This window comes from Alexandromys fortis, unplaced genomic scaffold (genome assembly GCF_014885135.2).
Source record: "Alexandromys fortis isolate MF-2015 unplaced genomic scaffold, M_Fortis_MF-2015_v1.1 scaffold_16, whole genome shotgun sequence".
In the NCBI taxonomy this organism is placed as follows: domain Eukaryota; kingdom Metazoa; phylum Chordata; class Mammalia; order Rodentia; family Cricetidae; genus Alexandromys; species Alexandromys fortis.
Genome location: NW_026067893.1, coordinates 18,362,620 through 18,380,870, shown reverse-complemented (window position 1 = coordinate 18,380,870; position 18,251 = coordinate 18,362,620). Strand labels below are relative to the sequence as shown.

At 45.5% G+C, this 18,251-nt stretch overlaps 1 protein-coding gene across 1 annotated transcript in view; it reads right to left on the bottom strand.

Annotated features, from left to right (window-relative positions):
- The window catches only part of Pik3ap1 (phosphoinositide-3-kinase adaptor protein 1), a 124,173-nt gene that overhangs the window by 65,136 nt on the left and 40,786 nt on the right, over nt 1–18,251 (bottom strand). Inside the window, exons 3-6 of the mRNA XM_050147170.1 lie at nt 6,909–7,045; nt 1,749–1,893; nt 739–881; nt 490–622 (exon numbers count right to left, since the gene is read on the bottom strand). Of these exons, the coding sequence (XP_050003127.1) occupies nt 490–622; nt 739–881; nt 1,749–1,893; nt 6,909–7,045 (558 nt within the window). The remainder of the gene's footprint in view (nt 1–489; nt 623–738; nt 882–1,748; nt 1,894–6,908; nt 7,046–18,251) is intronic.

The following is an 18,251-nucleotide window of genomic DNA, read 5'->3' as shown; positions in this document are numbered from 1 at the left end:
AGAAGCATGCACATTTTTAAAAGGGAGTGTATGCTGTGTCATGACATTCCTGACACTTCTGTCTTCCCGGGTTAGAACATAGCTGACAAGCTCCTATCCCCTGTCCATGCTGCAGCTCTCACTCGCTGGCGACAGTGCTGGTGTGAGTGACCCCGCTGGGCTGGCTGCCAGTCATATAAAAGTATGACACACACAATTATGTACAGCACACCATACTTGATGACGGTACATGATTATGTCACGGGCTTCTTACTCTCCATATTTTCTATCATTATTTTAGGCTATATTGCTAATTATTGAAAACATGCCGTGTGAGGGCATGCTGGGCCAGGCCAGCAGCACCCTCGCACATACTGCTAGACTTCATCCCCTCTGTCTTTTTGTTCACCTTGGTGCTAGCAGGCAATAAGCTAACTGCCCTTCCCACGTCATACTGCCCAGGCGTGTAGCAGGCCACACCGTCAACAACTGAAATGGCTGTTGACCTACTTGTCATCATATCTTCTTCTTCCAGTTGGTTGATTCCAAAGAGATGCAGTCCACTTGCAGGGATGTTGTTCTTCAGGGACTCTGTGAGCAGTTTATCAAGAGTCTCTGTGTTGTAGGGTACAATTTTAAAGGCCTGCCATAAAACAGCAAAAATAGTCAGATTTCAGATTCCAGCTAGGCGCTGCCCGTCAAGGTTATAGACAGAATCCCAGTGTCCAGAAAGCTCAGGTTTCCTCCCAGCAGCCTTACCTGACACATGAACTCCACAGGGTTTGCAGCACTGGACAGTAAGTTCCCAATTTCCTCCATGTCAGTATAATAGCTGATGGTGGTTTCACATACCACCAAGTCCCCAGAATAGACCTTCAGACAAACATTGCCAGAGGAGAGGTCTAAACGGAACAAAAGATACTGATAAAATGCCAGGGAGAACAGGGTCATGGGCAGTCGTGGGACGTGTGAGTAAGAAGGCAGCTCACAGGGGCTGCAAGGAAGTGTCTGAGCTGAGCTGCAAGGGAAGTGACGGGGGGATGAGCAGGCCAGCATGTGGGATCTTAAACAGAAGCATCCTTATCAGGTTGTCAATTGCATTTTTAAAGGGTTTTCATCTGTTTTGCATAATTATCAGTAGTGTGTGTGTGCACGCATGTGTGCATGCATACATGCCTGCAGATGCCTATGTAGACCAGGGCCTAGGATCCTCCTGGAGACTGAGCTATTGGCAGTTGTGAAGGGTTCAATGGGATTCTTGGAACTGAACCACGGAGCCAGTTCTCCAGCCTGTTTTACTGAATTCCTCAGGCCTTGATAAACAAGAGCAACAAAAAAAGTTAGGGTCTAAGGTGCTTTTTAATGAATGCCCATTGTCACCAAGGGCATCCTGGCAGCTAGAGGATAACTGGTCCACCATGGACCAGTGGAATCAGCTGACTTGCTCTGTGGCTGTCTGCACTACGTGCTCTTCCTGAAGTAGGAGTCTATACCACCGGAAGAGGTTCTGAGGGGGAAGAAAAAGAATTAAAAATAGACCAACCACAAAGATTCGATTCACCAAAGAGGAAATGTGACGAGTCGTGAATGTGGAAAATTATTAAATCTCACTGGCAATCCAGGACGTGCAATTAAAACAATGCACACACTGCTTTTTGAAAAGCCAGCAACGCCTGGGGCTGGAGATGGTTCTGCAGGTGAGCTTGAGAAGAGCAGTGTTTCAGAAGGCAGCAGAGCGCACACTCTTGTGTCAGCGCGGGGCCACTCACCTGGAGCCTTCACCGAAACCGTGTACTCATTCTCCAGTGTGCCCTCCACCCGGACGGAGGGCGAGTCCTCAGGGGAAAACTCTGCCTCTGTCGACACCTTCTCATCCAGCTTGCATCTCACGATGACGTACACGGTGGTTTCTGCCTGCAGCGGGAGACAGGTTCTGGTGTCTCTCCCTGCTCTTTAGGGAGCCGGGTCAAGGGGGTCCCAGCTCCTGGAGACCCAGCTCACTCTCTAGTGTGGATGGTTCTGGCCAGTAGGTTTGGGCAGACCAGTGCTGGACAAGAACCACAGGCTACCAACCTAGTGAAGCAACTTATGAAAAACAGACTAGACATTTATACATTTTTACAGCAATTGGAGAGAAACTCTGTCTATTCATTATACACAACTCTTCTAAACTTAGGATTTATAGATGCTCATTTCATTTATAACATTTAAAAATGCTTTTAAAACTTACACATCTATAAAAAGTAACTTAAATGGACTTACCATACAATGGGTAAAACAATGCCTCAACTAGATATCATTTGCCACCAAGTAAAAGCCCCGTACCAGAAATGGGTGACATCTTTTTGAGGTTTTGGCTGATGTGATCCCACAGATCACCCCCTAAAAACCATTGCCGGCTATTGCCAATGCTATTGGTTACCCTCCACAACCTGAAGCTAAAACCCTATTGCTGGGCTGGAGAGATGGCTCAGTGGTTAAGAGCATTGCCTGCTCTTCCAAAGGTCCTGAGTTCAATTCCCGGCACCCACATGGTGGCTCACAACCATCTGTAATGAGGTCTGGTGCCCTCTTCTGGCCTACAGACATACACGCAGACAGAATATTGTATACAAAACCCTATTGCTGAAGACACCGTGCATGTATGTCATCGAACACTGAGATATCTGCCTGTTGCACAACTGGAAGCTTCACCCCCACTGACTAGTATTCACAGTGATGGAAGGTGCTCTATTCACTACTAGAGGAGAAATGTAATCGTCAACCAATATCACCCAGTTACAGACACTGCAGTCGACAACAGTGGCCTGCAAGACATACCGGTGAGATAGTGGCATAAATGTGAAAGGAGTAACCAGCCACTTTTTAAAAAAAAAAATGGGTTTTAAGGCCCACTCCATGAGATAGAATCCATGGCTGATGCTGTTAATGAGGTCAAGAACTGAAAACTACAGAGGTCATTGGTACTAGAGGAAAACTCACTATTATTCTGCTAAATGAACATAGCAATTAAATGGCTCTTAATGACATATTGCTATACCTATATTTTTGCAATACCAGTATATTGCTCAACCTTCTCTACAGAAGCTTCTTGCAGTGATGATAACTAACACAGAGACCCACATCTGAACATGAAGAGGGTGAGCAAGGCAATGAAGCACTCATCCCTAAATGGGATGTCTTTATCACACCCCTCCCTTCAAGGTTCGGGGATCTACGTAAAAGAGGAGGCAGAATGAGTGTAAGAACCAGCAGTGGACAGCGCCAAGGAAACAGTGTTTTTCAGATACAGGGCTGATGCTCATATGAACTCAGAGACCACGGCAGCATGCACAACATGGCAGATCTGGAGACGTTCAAGTCAGATCTCCCAATGTGGAGAAACACAAGTGAACACAAAGTCCTACCATCAGCAAAAAGCTATTGACAATGATACTTGCCGTGGAATATTCCTTTACACTGTGTGAGTATATGCTGCTATGATTAGTTCAATAAACAAGCTGACTGACCAGTAGCTGAATAGGATCAAGTTAGGTGGGAAAGCCAAAAGGAGAATGATGGGAGAAAGAGAGGCAGAGAGAGTCAGGGGTCACCAGGCAGACGCAGAGGGAGCAGGAGATGAATGTGCCATGCTAATAAAGGTCCTGCCACATGGAAGAGTGTAAATAAGAGCTAGTTAGTAATAAACCTGAGCTATCTATCTATCAGCTGAGCACCTATAAGTAATATAAGCCTCTGTGTGGTAATTTGGAAGTGGCTTCTGTGAGAACTTCTGTCTACAGAAAGGGAAAATCAGTTTTCTCCAACCAAATATAAGGAGGTATATCAACCACACTCCAGGACAGGCCTCATGCTCAGTAGTTGGCCAATACAATATTGACTCCATGGTTTTATGTGTTTGTTTGTCTGGATGGTCTCAATGGGATTTTTTTTTCTTTTCTTATCGAGAGAAAGTATATGAAGTTTGATGGAAGAATCTGGGAAGTGTTGAGGGAGGGGAAAGAATATGAACAAAATATATTTATGAAAAGTTTCAAAAAATTTAAGCAGAAAAAATTGTTTTTACAAAAATCTCGATAGCATCAAATACTTGGATTTCTTTTTCTTTTTCTTTTTTTTGGTTTTTTTGAGACAGGGTTTCTCTGTGGCTTTGGAGCCTGTCCTGGAACTAGCTCTGTAGACCAGGCTGGTCTCGAACTCACAGAGATCCACCTGCCTCTGCCTCCCAAGTGCTGGGATTAAAGGTGGGTGCCACCATTGCCCGGCTGGATTTTTATTTTTTGAGACAGTGTCTCATCGTGTAGCCCTGGTTGTCCTGAACTTGCAATGTAGGCCAGACTGGCCTTGAATTTAGGGGTACATCTTCCTCTGTTTCCCAAGTACTGAAATTAACAGCATATTCCACCATGCCTGGGAGGCTTTTGTTTATTTTTTAAGTCCTTCCCCCAGATATGAGAAACTCTTCTCTAGACAAGCTTTGCTATTGCATGTGACCAAGTTAGCAACACCATTGCCACCCTTGGAGCAAGTTAGTCAGGCTAACTGTGAGGTACTTCCTGCCACTGAATCAGGGTCTGCAACTTAAAACAATTTAGAAGCGGGATCTCATGTAACTTAGGCTAGCCTCATAAACAGGATTTCATGTAGCTTACACTAGCCTCATTAGCAGGTTCTCATGTAGCTTAGGCTAGCCTCATACTTGCTATGCAGATGGTGACCTTGAACACAGGACTCCCCTTAGCCACCTCCCAATTACTAGTCTGATTGATCGGCATGTTCCACGATGCCCAGTTTTTCATGTGGTACTGGGAATCAAACCCAGACTTTCACACCTGCTAGGCAAGTACTCTACCACCTGTGCCACATCCCTGGTCCCAGAGTCTACATTTCGACCAGATGCCCAGCTAACTGTAAGACCCCACACTGAGCCTCACAAAGCAGCCCTCTTCCAAACTCCCAAATCCAAATATGTTCTGACCTGACACCACAAGGGGAAAGTTCCACACTTGGTTAACATGTCCAAAACCCAAATGCAAGGGCAATAGCATGTTGTATAAAACTCTTGTCAGGCTATGTATAACATGTATATGAAACAAAAATACACTTTGTTCTAAAACATATCCTGTTATACATATGCAAATAATCCAGCATCTCTATAACCCCCCCAAATTCAAAATCTGAGACACTTCAGGTCCTTAGCCTTTTGAGTAGGAGATACTCAACTTTTCCCTGGACTTGGCAATGGCCACTTTAGACAAAACCAGTAGGGCTGGGCCCTCCCCAAAACCAGAAAGGTGAGAAGAGATTTCTGGCCAGAGTTAGTCTTTAATCATTCGTTCCAGGACTATGATATAGTTGTCATGACAACCCTTTTACAAGGGCTGCAGAAGGGTGTTCCAGGCTTGGGCCTTGTAACAAGGGAAGGTGTGTGGTCCAGACTGCTGAGGCTGCTATAACCAAGCACACACTCTGGCTGTCAGCATTCCGGCTACTCACCTACCTGGTCCCGCACCTTGTCTCAGTAAGATGAGGAGCCTAAAAGAATATGTGTCAGTCCCGTTGGCAGTCAGGTCCCACCCCCAGCCAGGCACCCCTGGCCCGTAGACCTAGAGGAGGCAATGAGGCTGATCCTGGGCGAGAGGGCAGCTGAGGGAAGCAGGAAGAAGAGCGAGCGGGGTGAGGCACGCAGAGGCCCCACACAGCCTTACCACTGCACCTGCCGTCTGCCCACACAATCGTGGGAAACACGGCACTGGGAGAGGGAGCCCGAGGTGTCCACAGAGCCTAGCACAAAGGGGAAGAGTGCAGCCCTCTGAGTTTAAAGAACAGGGAGTGGCCAGGCCTGGTCCCGACACCGGGACAACGAGACACAAGTTAAGGTCGACCTGGGCGAGGTAGAAAAACTGTCCCAAAGTCTCCCAAATAAAAATTAAAAAATTAAGATTATAGAATGGTGGGGATCAGGCTAGAGGATGCATGTCCCGTGCAATAAAAAAAAAAACAGGGCACAGAGCCCCACCACCAGTTATCGCAAGCCTAAAACCACAGTTTCTGACTCACAAGAAGCTAAGGAACACCAATTTTTATGCCTAATTTTTAAAAACACTCTGAAGTTCAAACCAAACATGTCTAAGGGTCAAACCCAGTCTGCAAAATGTTGGCAACTCCTGTGCAGAGACCCCTTGCACGGCATCTGTGGCCTCGGCTACAGAGACCTCACACTTCTTATTGCCAAAGTTCTCGTGCCCTGTAGTCCTGGGAAGCCGCAGAGGCAAGGGCAGCAAACAGCACGCGTCCATGAAGAAAGCTTTGCTGCTCTAACCTATTCAAATTGCCCCACATTTTAAATCAGGGAAGGAAAGAATGCTGAAAATGACCAAATATTATAATAGAATTTAAAGGACTATCATGAAGTCTCACATACAGCCCACTTGCGAATATATGACCACCCTAACATGCTAGCCACATAGGACTTAGATATTTGGCCAATCTTTTTGGCAAGCAATACTGGCCAGCACATGTCAGCCATTAAACCTTAAAGCCCTCCCAAAGGCCTGGATAGTGACTAGCTAATGAAGAAACAGGTTACCAGAATATGCCACTTCTTCCCAGGGCCGGGCCAGCAGGAAGAGATCAGGCCTCTAACTCTGGAGTCTCTAGCAATGTTTGTGCTTGCTGGTGTCCTGACTGCCCTATGTTACACATTCATGAACCAGAATTCTTGCACTGATGATACATACACCCCCAGGTGTAATCTCTGACTTAACGAAGTTATTCACGTCCAAGGCCCTGGTGATGTGGGCCTCAAGGGACGGTTTTGGTTATAATAAGATGCATCACGATATCCCCAGACCCTTTACTGCAACAAAGGCACCGACTTGCAAAGTCAGTGCTCTGATGGGGATCTACCAGGCCTCCCGGATGCCTACCCCACAGCGAATGCGGTCCGGCTGCACCACCATCAGGTTCCCAGGCGACGTCTCCAGAGGCAGGTTTGTCTGCTTTGAGAGAGGAAGAGCTCTCTCGTCCTCGGGCTCCGTGTCAGTTACTGAGTCACAGCCAGAATCTATGGAATACAGGACATGACTGAATAAAAGCAGGAAAAGGAGAACTGGCAGACGTGCTTCACCCCCTAAGCTCCACACATTACCATGCAGGAAGCAGAGCGGCTGTGAGTGTCACACAAATCCAAACTGAAGGGAGTGATTCACTGAGTCACAAAAGAGGACCCAAATGGAGAAGAATCAACCACTCTGTAGGACAGAGACCTGAATGATAGCAAGGGGATAGTGTCAGGGGTTAAGGCCACAAAGTTTGAGGCACGCAAGTCTAGGTTCAACCAACAGGCTTCTGGAAGCCTCACCTCAGGATTCCCTGCAGGGCTCAAAGATGGTGAGGAAAATGGAGTCAGGAAGGAATTGCCTACTTTATAAGAGAACAAGACACTTCAGAAAGTGACAGGAACTCGGGTCCCACCTACCCAACATAGCCCTTCTGTGAGCTTCAATGAGAAGGGATCATTTTCAAACACTGGGTTCCGGATCAGTGCCACGGCCAAACACGTGCTGGCCGGGTCAGGGATGGAGACAAGGATGCTGTTTACTGCCAACTTGCCACTACCTAGAACCACCTGAGAAGTTAGCTCTGACCAGAATTATCCAGGCCAGCTTGGTCTGCGGACATGTCTGCCGGGGGGGGGGGGGGGGGGGGGGGGGGGAGAGGGGGGAGTGTTTGACTGCCAACTGATGTAGGAAGAACCAGCCATTGTGGTGGACCATCCACTAAGCAGAGTCCAGATTTTTATACAGAAGAGGAGAAAGCTAGATAAGGGGAAGCAGGAAGCATGAATCCAAATGTTTCTCTCTGCTCTTGACTGTAGATGCGACTTGACATGACTAACTGCTTGAGTTCCTACCTTGGCTTTCCCCTTCGATGGCGGTCTGTAACCTGGAATAGTAAACCAAACCATCTCTTCTTTCCTAATCTGCCTTAGGTCTGGGTGATTACTCGCGGTACCAGAAATGAAGCCAGCACACAGACATCTGATGAGGCAGGCAGAGGTGTGCAGATGCGACGAGCATGGCAAAGATGGTGAGTCAATGGTGAGAACATATAAGACCTCTTCAGCAGGGCTCCTAAGCAGCATTCAGTGACTGACAGGCCTCCTTTGAGGTTATACCCAAGACTGCGTGTGTGCCTACATACAGATGACAAACCCACACATGAAAAAATGAGTCACCTCCATGTTATCAGGAAATGAAAATCAAAGAAACAATGACATACCATGACACATCTATTAGGATGGTCAAAACCTAAATATAGATGACACCAAATGTCTTCAAGGATATGCAATGTCAGGTTCCCTCTACTAGTGGGAAAGCAAACACAGTACAGCCGCTTCAGAAGACACTTTGGCAATTTCTTACCAGATTAAATACACTTACAATCATTCTCTTTGGTATTTCCCCCAAAGCTTGAGAGCCTGCACACAGACGTTTATAACAGTTTTCTCTGTTGCTGCCAGAAGCTGGGAGCGACCAAGACATCCTCTAGTAGCTGAACGGATACACAAACAATAGCACAAGCAAGCCATCATGGAATACAGCCCTGGACAGAAATGAGCCCATAGGAGAACTGAAAATGGCTAGTTTTTGGCAACTTTACACAAACTAGGGTCATCTAGGAGGAGGGAACCCCAACTGAGAAAATGTTCCCATCAGACAGGGCCCCTTAGCAAGTTTGTGGGGGTATCTTCTTCATTGATGATTGAAGTGGGAAGGCCCAGCCCACTGTGGGTGGGGTCACCCCAGTGCAACATAGTTCTAGGTGGTGTAAGAAAGCAAACTGAGCTAGCCAAGGCCAGCAAGCCAGGGAGCTTATCCTCCTTATCTCTGCTGCTTTGGTGCTTGCCTCCAGGTTTCTGCTGCTTCTTTTTTTTTTTTATCATTTATTTATCTTTATTTTATGTGCATTGGTGTGAAGGTGTCAGATCCCCTGGAAATGGATTTTCAGACAGTTGTGAGCTGCCATGTGGGTGCTGGGAATTGAACCCGGGTCCTCTGGAAGAACAGTCAGTGCTCTTAACTGCTGAGCCATTTCTCCAGCCCCCTGCTTTTTTAATGAACCGTAAGCCAAAATAAATTCTTTTTTTGGTCCTGGTGTTTATCACAGTAATAGAAAGCAAAGGAGGATACTGAGCGAAAGAAGACGATATAGGCTGTGTGGCTTCTACTATATGACATTCAGAAAAGGACAAAACTATAGAAGGAAAAGGAAATCCATGGTAGCCAGGTCTTGGGAAGAGGGAGGAATAACAAGTTGTACTGCATAGATTTGTTTCTTTAGGGTAGTGAATGTATTTAGCACGAAACGTCATCAAACATTTGTCCAAATCCACTAACTAGACAACACCAAGGGACCACTGCGATGGGCAGTGGTCTCGTGACACTGGATGTGTAAGCTCCTCTGCTGAAACCTATGTGCCATCATGGTGTTGGTTAATAGTGTTGGACGCTGCATGTGAGTAGAAAACCTTCAAACTTTCCACTTGATTTTTGCTGGAAACCTAGAACTGTTCTCAAAAGCATTCTTCTAAAAAATAATTAAAACAGCAAAAAAAAAAAAAAAAAAGTCAATCACCACAAAATAAAGGAAATGGTTGGTAAGGGGATGAGTCAGCAGGTCCTGGAAAATAAGGGGGGAGGGGTAGGGTACTATGAAACTCTTCCTAATTCACAAAACTCCCAGATGAAATTAAGGTGAATTACAGATTGAAACGCAAAATAAAAATAAAATGAGTTTTAAAAATAAAAATATGGAAATATAGGATTGGGAAAAGATTTGTATAACAACTGAAAAAATTGCCATCTCAGTGAGCAAGAGATTTGACGAGATGAATTTAACATTTTAGTAAATAAACAAAGGTGGAAAAAAAATAAAATGTGGCATATCCACGGAACAAAATCATTCAGCAATGAGAAGGGATGAGTCATAGATATGCGTCATGGCAGGGATGAACCTGGAAGACGTGTGTGCTAAGTGAAAGAAGTCAGGCGCAAAAGGCCACATACATCTCGTGAGTCCAAATACCTATGTCAGGATGGACAAACCTGTAGAGGCAGATGAAGAGTTTGGGGTGACTGCATGGAAGTAACCAAAGGATATAGAAGTTTTCTGAGGTGATGAAAATATTCTAAGACCATATCGAGACAATGCATAATCCGTGAATGAAGCAAAGACTGTTGAGCTGAACTCTTTTATTTGTATTGATTTTTATTGAGCTCTACATTTTCTCTGCTCCCCTCCCTGCCTTTCCTTACTCCCTCAACCCTCTCCCAAGGTCCCCATGCTCCCAATTTACTCAGGAGATCTTGCCTTTTTCTACTTCCCATGTAGATTAGATCCATGTATGTCTCTCTCAGAGGCCTCATTTTGTCGAGGTTCTCTGGAATTGTGGTTTGTAGGCTGGTTTTCTTTGCTTTATGTTTAAACACCACCTTTGAGTAAGTACATGTGAAAATTGTCTTTCGGAGTCTGAGGTACCTCACTCAAAGTGATGTTTTCTAGCTCCATCCATACGTCTGCAAATTTCAAGATGTCAATATTTTTTTCTGCTGTGTAGTACTCCATTGTGTAAATGTACCACATTTTCCTTATCCATTCTTCAGTCAAGGGGCATTTCGGCTATGACAAACAATGCTGCTATGAACATAGTTGGGCACATGTCCTTGTGGCATGATTAAGCATCCTTTGGATAGATACCCAAAAGTGGTATTACTGGATCTTGAGAAAGGTTGTTTCCTAATTTTCTGAGAAATCACCACATTGACATCCAAAGGGGTTGTACCAGCTTGCACTCCCACCAGTAATCCAGGAGTGTTCCCTTTACCCCACAACCTCTCCAGCATAAGTTGTCATCAGTATTTTAGAGGAAAAAATGAGTAGACAAGGTAAGAACACATAAAACACCACAAAGAGCAACATGACACCAGTAAAAGCTAGAGACCCTACAACAGCAAGACTTGAACAACAAAATATAGATGATGAAGAAGAAAATGACCTAAAAAATAACCTCAGAAGAATGTTTGAAACTCTTAAAAAGGAAATGAGAAATTCCCTCAAAGAAACGGAGGAAAAGACTAACAAAAAATTGGAGCTGACCTCTTTGAAGAGGGGGTCATGTACCATGTCAATTATTTCTTATAACAACTGTTATCCAAAATCCTAACTGAGAAATCATAAACTGTTTAAATTTCAAAGTAATTGTGACAAGAGGGTGATCTCCTATATGAAGAGGACATAGAAATCTCCTTGCAAACATCTCACACTCAATAAATGACAAAATAGAAATATAAAACTCCTCCCCACTCAGAAAGCACAGTGTCACTCATTCTGATCAGCCAATGGGAGATGCAGAAGAACAACCTGTGTTGCTGTTTCTCTTTTCCAAACTAAGACGTACTGGGTGACAGAGTCCGTCACTCGGTGACAGGCCCAGATCGAGCAGAAGAGAAAAGCACTGAAATGTACAAACACTTGGCCACGTAATTCTGCTTCCAGGGCCTCTCTTTGGGAGGAAGATAAATGTCCCGAGCATAAAAATATTGAAACAAGATGTCTTTGTGTCAGGGACAAAACAAAAAACAGCCTGAACATGAAAAACATTTTGGCTGGACATGGTGCTGTACACCTTTAATCTCAGAATGCAGGAAGCAGGACAAGAGCATCTCTGTGAGCTCCAGACCAGTCTGGCCTATGTATTGAGCTCCAGGTCGGCCAGAGCTGTACAGGAACAGCCTGTTCTCAAGACAAACAAACAAAACCCACACTATTTTCAGAGTTTTGAGAAGCATATCAAGGACACGTACAAAATCATATATTTCACACTGCAGGATTTCAATTTTACTCAATTCTCTTCAAAGGTCAGAAGAAAATCTATGTGATTTTTTTCCTTCCTTCCTCTTCCCCTCCCTCCTTCCTTCCTTGCCAGTGTTCTTATATTTTCCATAGTGAGAAAGCCCCGCTTTGATTATGAGTTCAGGTGATGGATCTCCTGGCTCATTATCCTGCCATTGAGGCCATGGGGACCCAATGAGACTGACGCCAAGGGTCAACCCTCAGCTCAGCTGGGCTATGTAAACACTTCCTCTCAACAGGTCCCTCGATGCCGCTTTAGAGAACTGGCAGCGCCAGCAGAGTGGTTTCGGGAAGTCAGGCAGATGCAATTCGGTCTACCATGCTGCTGCTGCTGCTGCTGCTGCTGCTGCTGCTGCTGCTGCTGCTGCTGCTGCTGCTATTGGCGACTGACAAGCCATCGAGGTTCCTTGTCCCAGGACACCACAGAAGTGAAGCTGCATCTCAATGGGGCCACTTCAGCAGATTCAAAGCTTCCAGCCACGCAAAGCCAACTCCAACACAAACATCACCTGAAACCACCCCATCAGTACAATCATTCCAGGCTTCCCTTCTTTTTTATTTAATTTTAGTTATGTACATTGGTGTTCTGCCTGTGTGTCTGTCTGTCTGTGTGAGGGTGTCAGATCCCTTGGAACTGGAATTGCGGACAGTTGTGAACCGCCATGTGGTTGCTGTGAAATTAACCCAGGTCCTCTCGAAGAGCAGCCAGTGCTCTTAACCACTGAGCCATCTCTCTACATTCAAGCTTCCTTTCTTTAACAAGGAAATCTCTCTTCCATCCTTACCTGTTTCTGAAGACAATGCAGCCATTTCTGCCTGAGCCAAATGTTAAAGGCCCAAGTGAAGACACTGGAAACCCAGCACCCATGACCAGGGTAGAGCTCTCTTAAGATACCAATAGACTGTTGCTGAAAAATGTATCAGTATTGGCTCAGTTTTCAGGAAGTCACATTTGGAAACTGTACAAGATTCTGCACAGCCTGTTTCCCCAAATCTCATCTGTAGGGGACACATGTGACAACTACTTTTACTCAGGAAACAATTGGCCTCTTTTCTCTTATTCAACAAGGATAGCACACAGCATGTTTCACCCTCTGCTTTACTGCCAGGAAGTTCATGGGCAAACATGATCGTTAAGCACTTTCTTACTCTTTATTGGGAAGTTTTGCTGTTTTGTTTTGTTTTCCTGGGATCTTTGTGGAGGCAGAATCTGTCTGTCTGTAGACCAAGATAGCTTCAAATTCACAATCCTCCTGTCTCAGCCTCCTGAGTGATGGCTTATAGGCATGCAGCATGCGCATGGCTTGCCTCTTTTACTCCGTTTTCTCATCTCTTCTCCGTGTTGTGTTGAATTTTGGAGGCTACCTCGAATACTCTTTGATGCCATTCAGTGTGGGAATCTCTATTCTCTGACAAATCCTCAGCTCTATTCCTTGTGTGAATTTGCGCTTGAGCTGCTCACTCTGATGAAAATGCCTTTGAAACAGGACAGGAGCACACTGGGGTGCACGTTCGCCATGCTATGATTTGGTCCTACCGCGGGATTTCGGGAGTGTTTGGGTGTGCACCTGCTCCGTGTCTAGATACAGCTCTGCTGGGTTAAGGCAGACACAAGAGTTCTCTGCATGCGGCTTGCAGTAGAGCAAGGAGACGGGAGATCCAGGACTTCTGGTGCTACCAGTACCCCAACAGCCTCAGCAAGAAGCTGGCCTCTGCACCACATTCACAAGGGTCCTGCCCAACAAACCACGTCATTTTCTGCCAAACGAATCTAATCAACTCAGCTTTTATGTTTTATAACGTGTCCACTTGTTTTGCCTTCAGAAGTGAGACAGAGTGAGAAGCACAGTGTATAGACATCAACGCAAGCATTCCTTCCACGTGGAAAACTCACAGCACCGCTTTCCTTCCTTTAGGAGGGAATATATTTATTATAGACTTTGGGTAGGGCTATGATTTTTCAACATAATTAGCATACCATGCAGTCAGACCCACAACTAAACCACACTCAGCAGCTCACCCTAGGCAAGAGGGCTGCTTACATATTCACACGGTTACTAATCCTGGTAACAATTAAAGTGACCTTTCGCTGGGTGTCAAGGAGACTACTCACTAGTCTCCAGGTATCCTTCCCACAATCCTGTGAGAGGGGAATCAGCGCCACAGTCTCATTTTAAAGATAAGCATCCCATGTCTGGAAGGGATTTGAAATAGCACAGCTGAGGCAGAGCAGCACGCAGGGGCCAGGGGCTCTGTACTTCCTTCCCTGTGGGCAGTAGAAGACAGTGTTACACGCTCTTCCTGGGCTGGGTTGTAACTGCGCAGCTCGTGAGACGTGACTTGCACCTCCACTATCTTGGAGGCCTGGTGCTACTGTGGGCACTGCTGTTTGTAGCGCTGTGACTTCCTGCAGGGTGGAGGGCTCATTCCCCAGGCAAGGGTTACCTCAAGAGGTCAAGAGACCAACTATGACCTCCATTGCACGTGGCCTCTGGCCCACAGCTGTGCTCTCTCTGTTATGTTTTCCTACCACAGCTCTGATGGCCTGTTTCACTGAACTCCTGCGGCTTTTCAGTCTCCACAGCAGAAGGCAAAGAAGAACAGTGCCTGCTAATCTCAGAGGGTCTTTCTGAGACTAGACAAGTTACCCATTGGGGAAGTATAAATAAATATTGTTCTCAAATCCAACCACAAGTGCCACTGTTGTGCATTTATGCTATGCCAAGGGCATACTATAATATAAATTATATTATAAAATATAATATAGATTATATTATAAAAAATATAATGTAGATTATTTCATTTAGCCATACCTGGGAGATTAGTGTGATTCTGTCCATTTTACAGATAAACATAGTAAGTTGTCCAAGTCATACAGTGAATGCTACGTAGAAGTGTAACCCTCAACTCCATACTCTACCATCCATCCACCTTCCAGGGCTCAACGCACTGCAAGCCTGAACTCTGGTAGGGCAGTGTGATTCTAAAGCTAATGCTGCAGACACTGGCCTACATATGTTAAAAAGCAGGGCTGGTGAGGTGGCTCTTTAACACACTGATGACCCTGGGGCCTGGGACCCATCAGATGAAAGGGAGAGAACTGAATCCCACAGATGGTCTCTGCCCTCTTCAAGCGCTGCATTCACACAGTGTGCAGCCATACATTTAGGCAACAATAAACCAATAAGAGCAAATAAAATCTAAAGCAAGGAAAAAGGAGAAAGCCACCTCAACGTGGCAAAGAGAACCCTTTAATACGCCTCTGACACGCTTAGCTTTCTCTGCACCATGAAGGGGCCCATCCATAAGCTCACAGCCTTCCCACGCTTCCAAATGAAGAATTTAATGCTGATGTTTGGGTTTATTGTTGCATTCTTTTTAGTTAACATCTCTCTACATTAACAAAACACTAGTTCTTCTTTCATCTACAGTAGCAAAATTTACTTGAAGATAAACTTACTCGGATTATAAACATGAATTGTCTTAAGAAAATATTAAGTACAATGAGCACATTTAGAGGTAGGTAAAGTTGGGGCAATTCACACAATCTTGTGACTGTAATTAACGTCCTTGGATTTTATGCTCCAAATTGGTTTAAATGACAAGTACTATGGTACACATATTTCACCAAAACAATACACCCAATACACTGAACTGCATAGAGTAAAGAGTTCACTGGATGTTCTGTGCATTACATCTTAATAAAATTCTTTCTTAAACAACAGGACTATGGCACAAAAATTGATTCGCAGATTACTGAGGGGTCAAAGGAAGATGTAGTGTGTTGGGATTCTTCCATTTTGTTAATATCTATTTATTTAGAGTTTTCCTGTGCTTTGTAGCCCAGGCTGGCCGCAAGTTCAATTCCTCTTGCTTCAGTTTCCCAAATGCCAGGATTATAGAGAAACTGGAAATACTGAAAAGTTGAAATGAGGTAAACTCAAGATATAAGGGCAAGGGAAGGCCTAGAACATGCGCACACTGAATTGTTCTCTACGTTCTGGATGATGGGGAAAAAGAAAGTTACCAGAGAAGGAAGCCAAATAATGACCTTCAGCAGAATTTGGGTTTTCTGTCAACCTAGTCAAAACAGGAACAAACAGAAATGGGTCAGAGGCCAGGCTGAGCACGTGCTTCTGTGAGCTGGAAAGGGGTCGGGGCCAAGCTGAATATGTGTGTCTGTGTGGTGGGAAGGGGTCGGGGCCAGGCTGAGCATGTGTGTCTGTGTGATGGGAAGGGGTTGGGGCCAGGCTGAACTTGTTTGTCTGTGTGCTGGAAAGGGATCGGGGCCAGGCTGAGCATGTGTGTCTGTGAGCTGGAAAAGGCAAGAGAGGCTTATCAGTCTGTGTCTAAGACTTCAAATGTGGCAGACAAAATGCATGAGGGAGCCAAAGATTTCTTGCAAGAATGGAGAAACCAAGCAATTCGGGGGAGTGTGGGCTGTTTAGGAACAAGACAGCCTTTCCTCTTCATTTACATGCAAGGTGCAGGACAACAGCTCATGGGCATAGTCCTGGATCTGAAACATAGAATTGCCCTACCTCGGAGGAGCTTACAGAGGGTTTTCCACTCAGGCTAAAACCCGTCAGCTGTTCGTTACTCATGCTCATCTGTCCTACCTACATGACAATGACTAAATCATGAAACAGCTATTTCTCAAAGTCCTGAAGAATATTTCAAAATCTGAGTTTGCTACCCAGTTTCTTAAGTACGCAGCAGGTGTCCGCTGACCACGCGTGGCATGTTCTAGCACCGGCCTGGGTCCCATGGAGAACGCCAAGGCTGAGAACGCCTTCGCTGTCTTAGCCCTGAAGGAGCTAAGTTGAGTGGGAAGATGAGGCTCACGTGAGAAATGCTGAGCATGGTGTGATGCTGTATTATCAAGCACTGATCTGCACAGTGAGACTGCAAATATAAGCGAATTAGGTGAGCTAATGTCCCAGACTGCTCAGAGATGTGTGGCCACATGACAAATACAACCAAAGTTTAAAGAAGCTTCAATAAAACGAAGAAAGCATCAGTTAACAGAGACATGCTTGGTTAGCATAAGTCAGAGTTCCAGGAGGCTGACCAGATCCTTCTGAGAAAAGATAGAGCATTTCCCAATGAAGTCAATGAAATAGTTCATAACTCCTATTTCACCGATGGATTCTCACTGCTTACCAGTGATGACTCAAAGCCTGTGCCACATCCACCAAGACAAGTAAGGGCAAGAAATGTGTGTCCTCTCTAGCACTGGACCTCCATCTACAAGGACAGGAAGGACTATGCTGGCAGACGTGAGATGTGATGGAGGCAGCAAGAGATGTGCCGCTGCCCCGGAAAGCAGTGGGGGGCACCTTCCACATGGAAGGCTATGTGGGGAAGGAAAACCTAAGTTCCCAGAAAGCCACAGACAAGGGTTGTCTCCGTACTGAAGACTTATTGCCAAAAAAGATAAAAACTCAGCCGGGTGGTGGTGGCACAAGCCTTTAATCCCAGCACTCAAGAAACAGTGGCAGGTGGATCTTTGTGAGTTTGAAGCCAGCCTGGACTACCAGAGNCAGGCCTCGAACTCCCAGGGATCCGCCTAAACTCTCTTTTTTGTAATCACATTTTCTACTACTAAGCTATTTTTTTTTTTCTTTTTGGTTTTTCGAAACAGGGTTTCTCTGTAGCTTTGGTGCCCGTCCCGGAACTAGCTCTTGTAGACCAGGCTGGCCTCGAACTCCCAGAGATCCGCCTGCCTCTGCCTCCCGAGTGCTGGGATTAAAGGCGTGCGCCACCACCGCCTGGCTAGTTTGGTTGGTTTTATTGTTTGGGTTTTCTAAAACAAGGTCTCATTATGTAGCTTTGCTGGCCTGGAACTCAAAGAGATCCTCTTGCCTCTGCCTCTTGAATGCTGTCTTCGCTTAGTTTCTAAATAACTCCAGGCGCTTGCAGTCTGGTCAGAACTGAGAAGGGGGGTGGCTGACCACCCCATCACACCCTGCAAACTCTGTCTTCAAATGCATGAAACAGCACAAAGCGGTGGCCAACAGTGTTCCAAGCCAACATCCTGCCCTATCTGCTTCCAGGAACAAATAAAGATGCTATAATTAGCTGATGTCTGAAAAACTACACCACAAGCATGGTCTGTTACATGCTTAGAAATGATTCTTGACTGGGCTATAAACATGTCTCCTGTGTACACCACCTGCATCTCGTTTATGTTTGCTAGTAGCTTAGAAACGCAGCATCATGGCCACTGGGTCCCTGGAAAGCACCACAGAAGACCTCGAGCTTGGCTCTGACTCCCAGTCCTAGATGTATAGACTCAAATGAAGCAGTTCACTACAGCTAGCTGGGGCAGGAGGAGACTGGCGCCAATGGTGGGA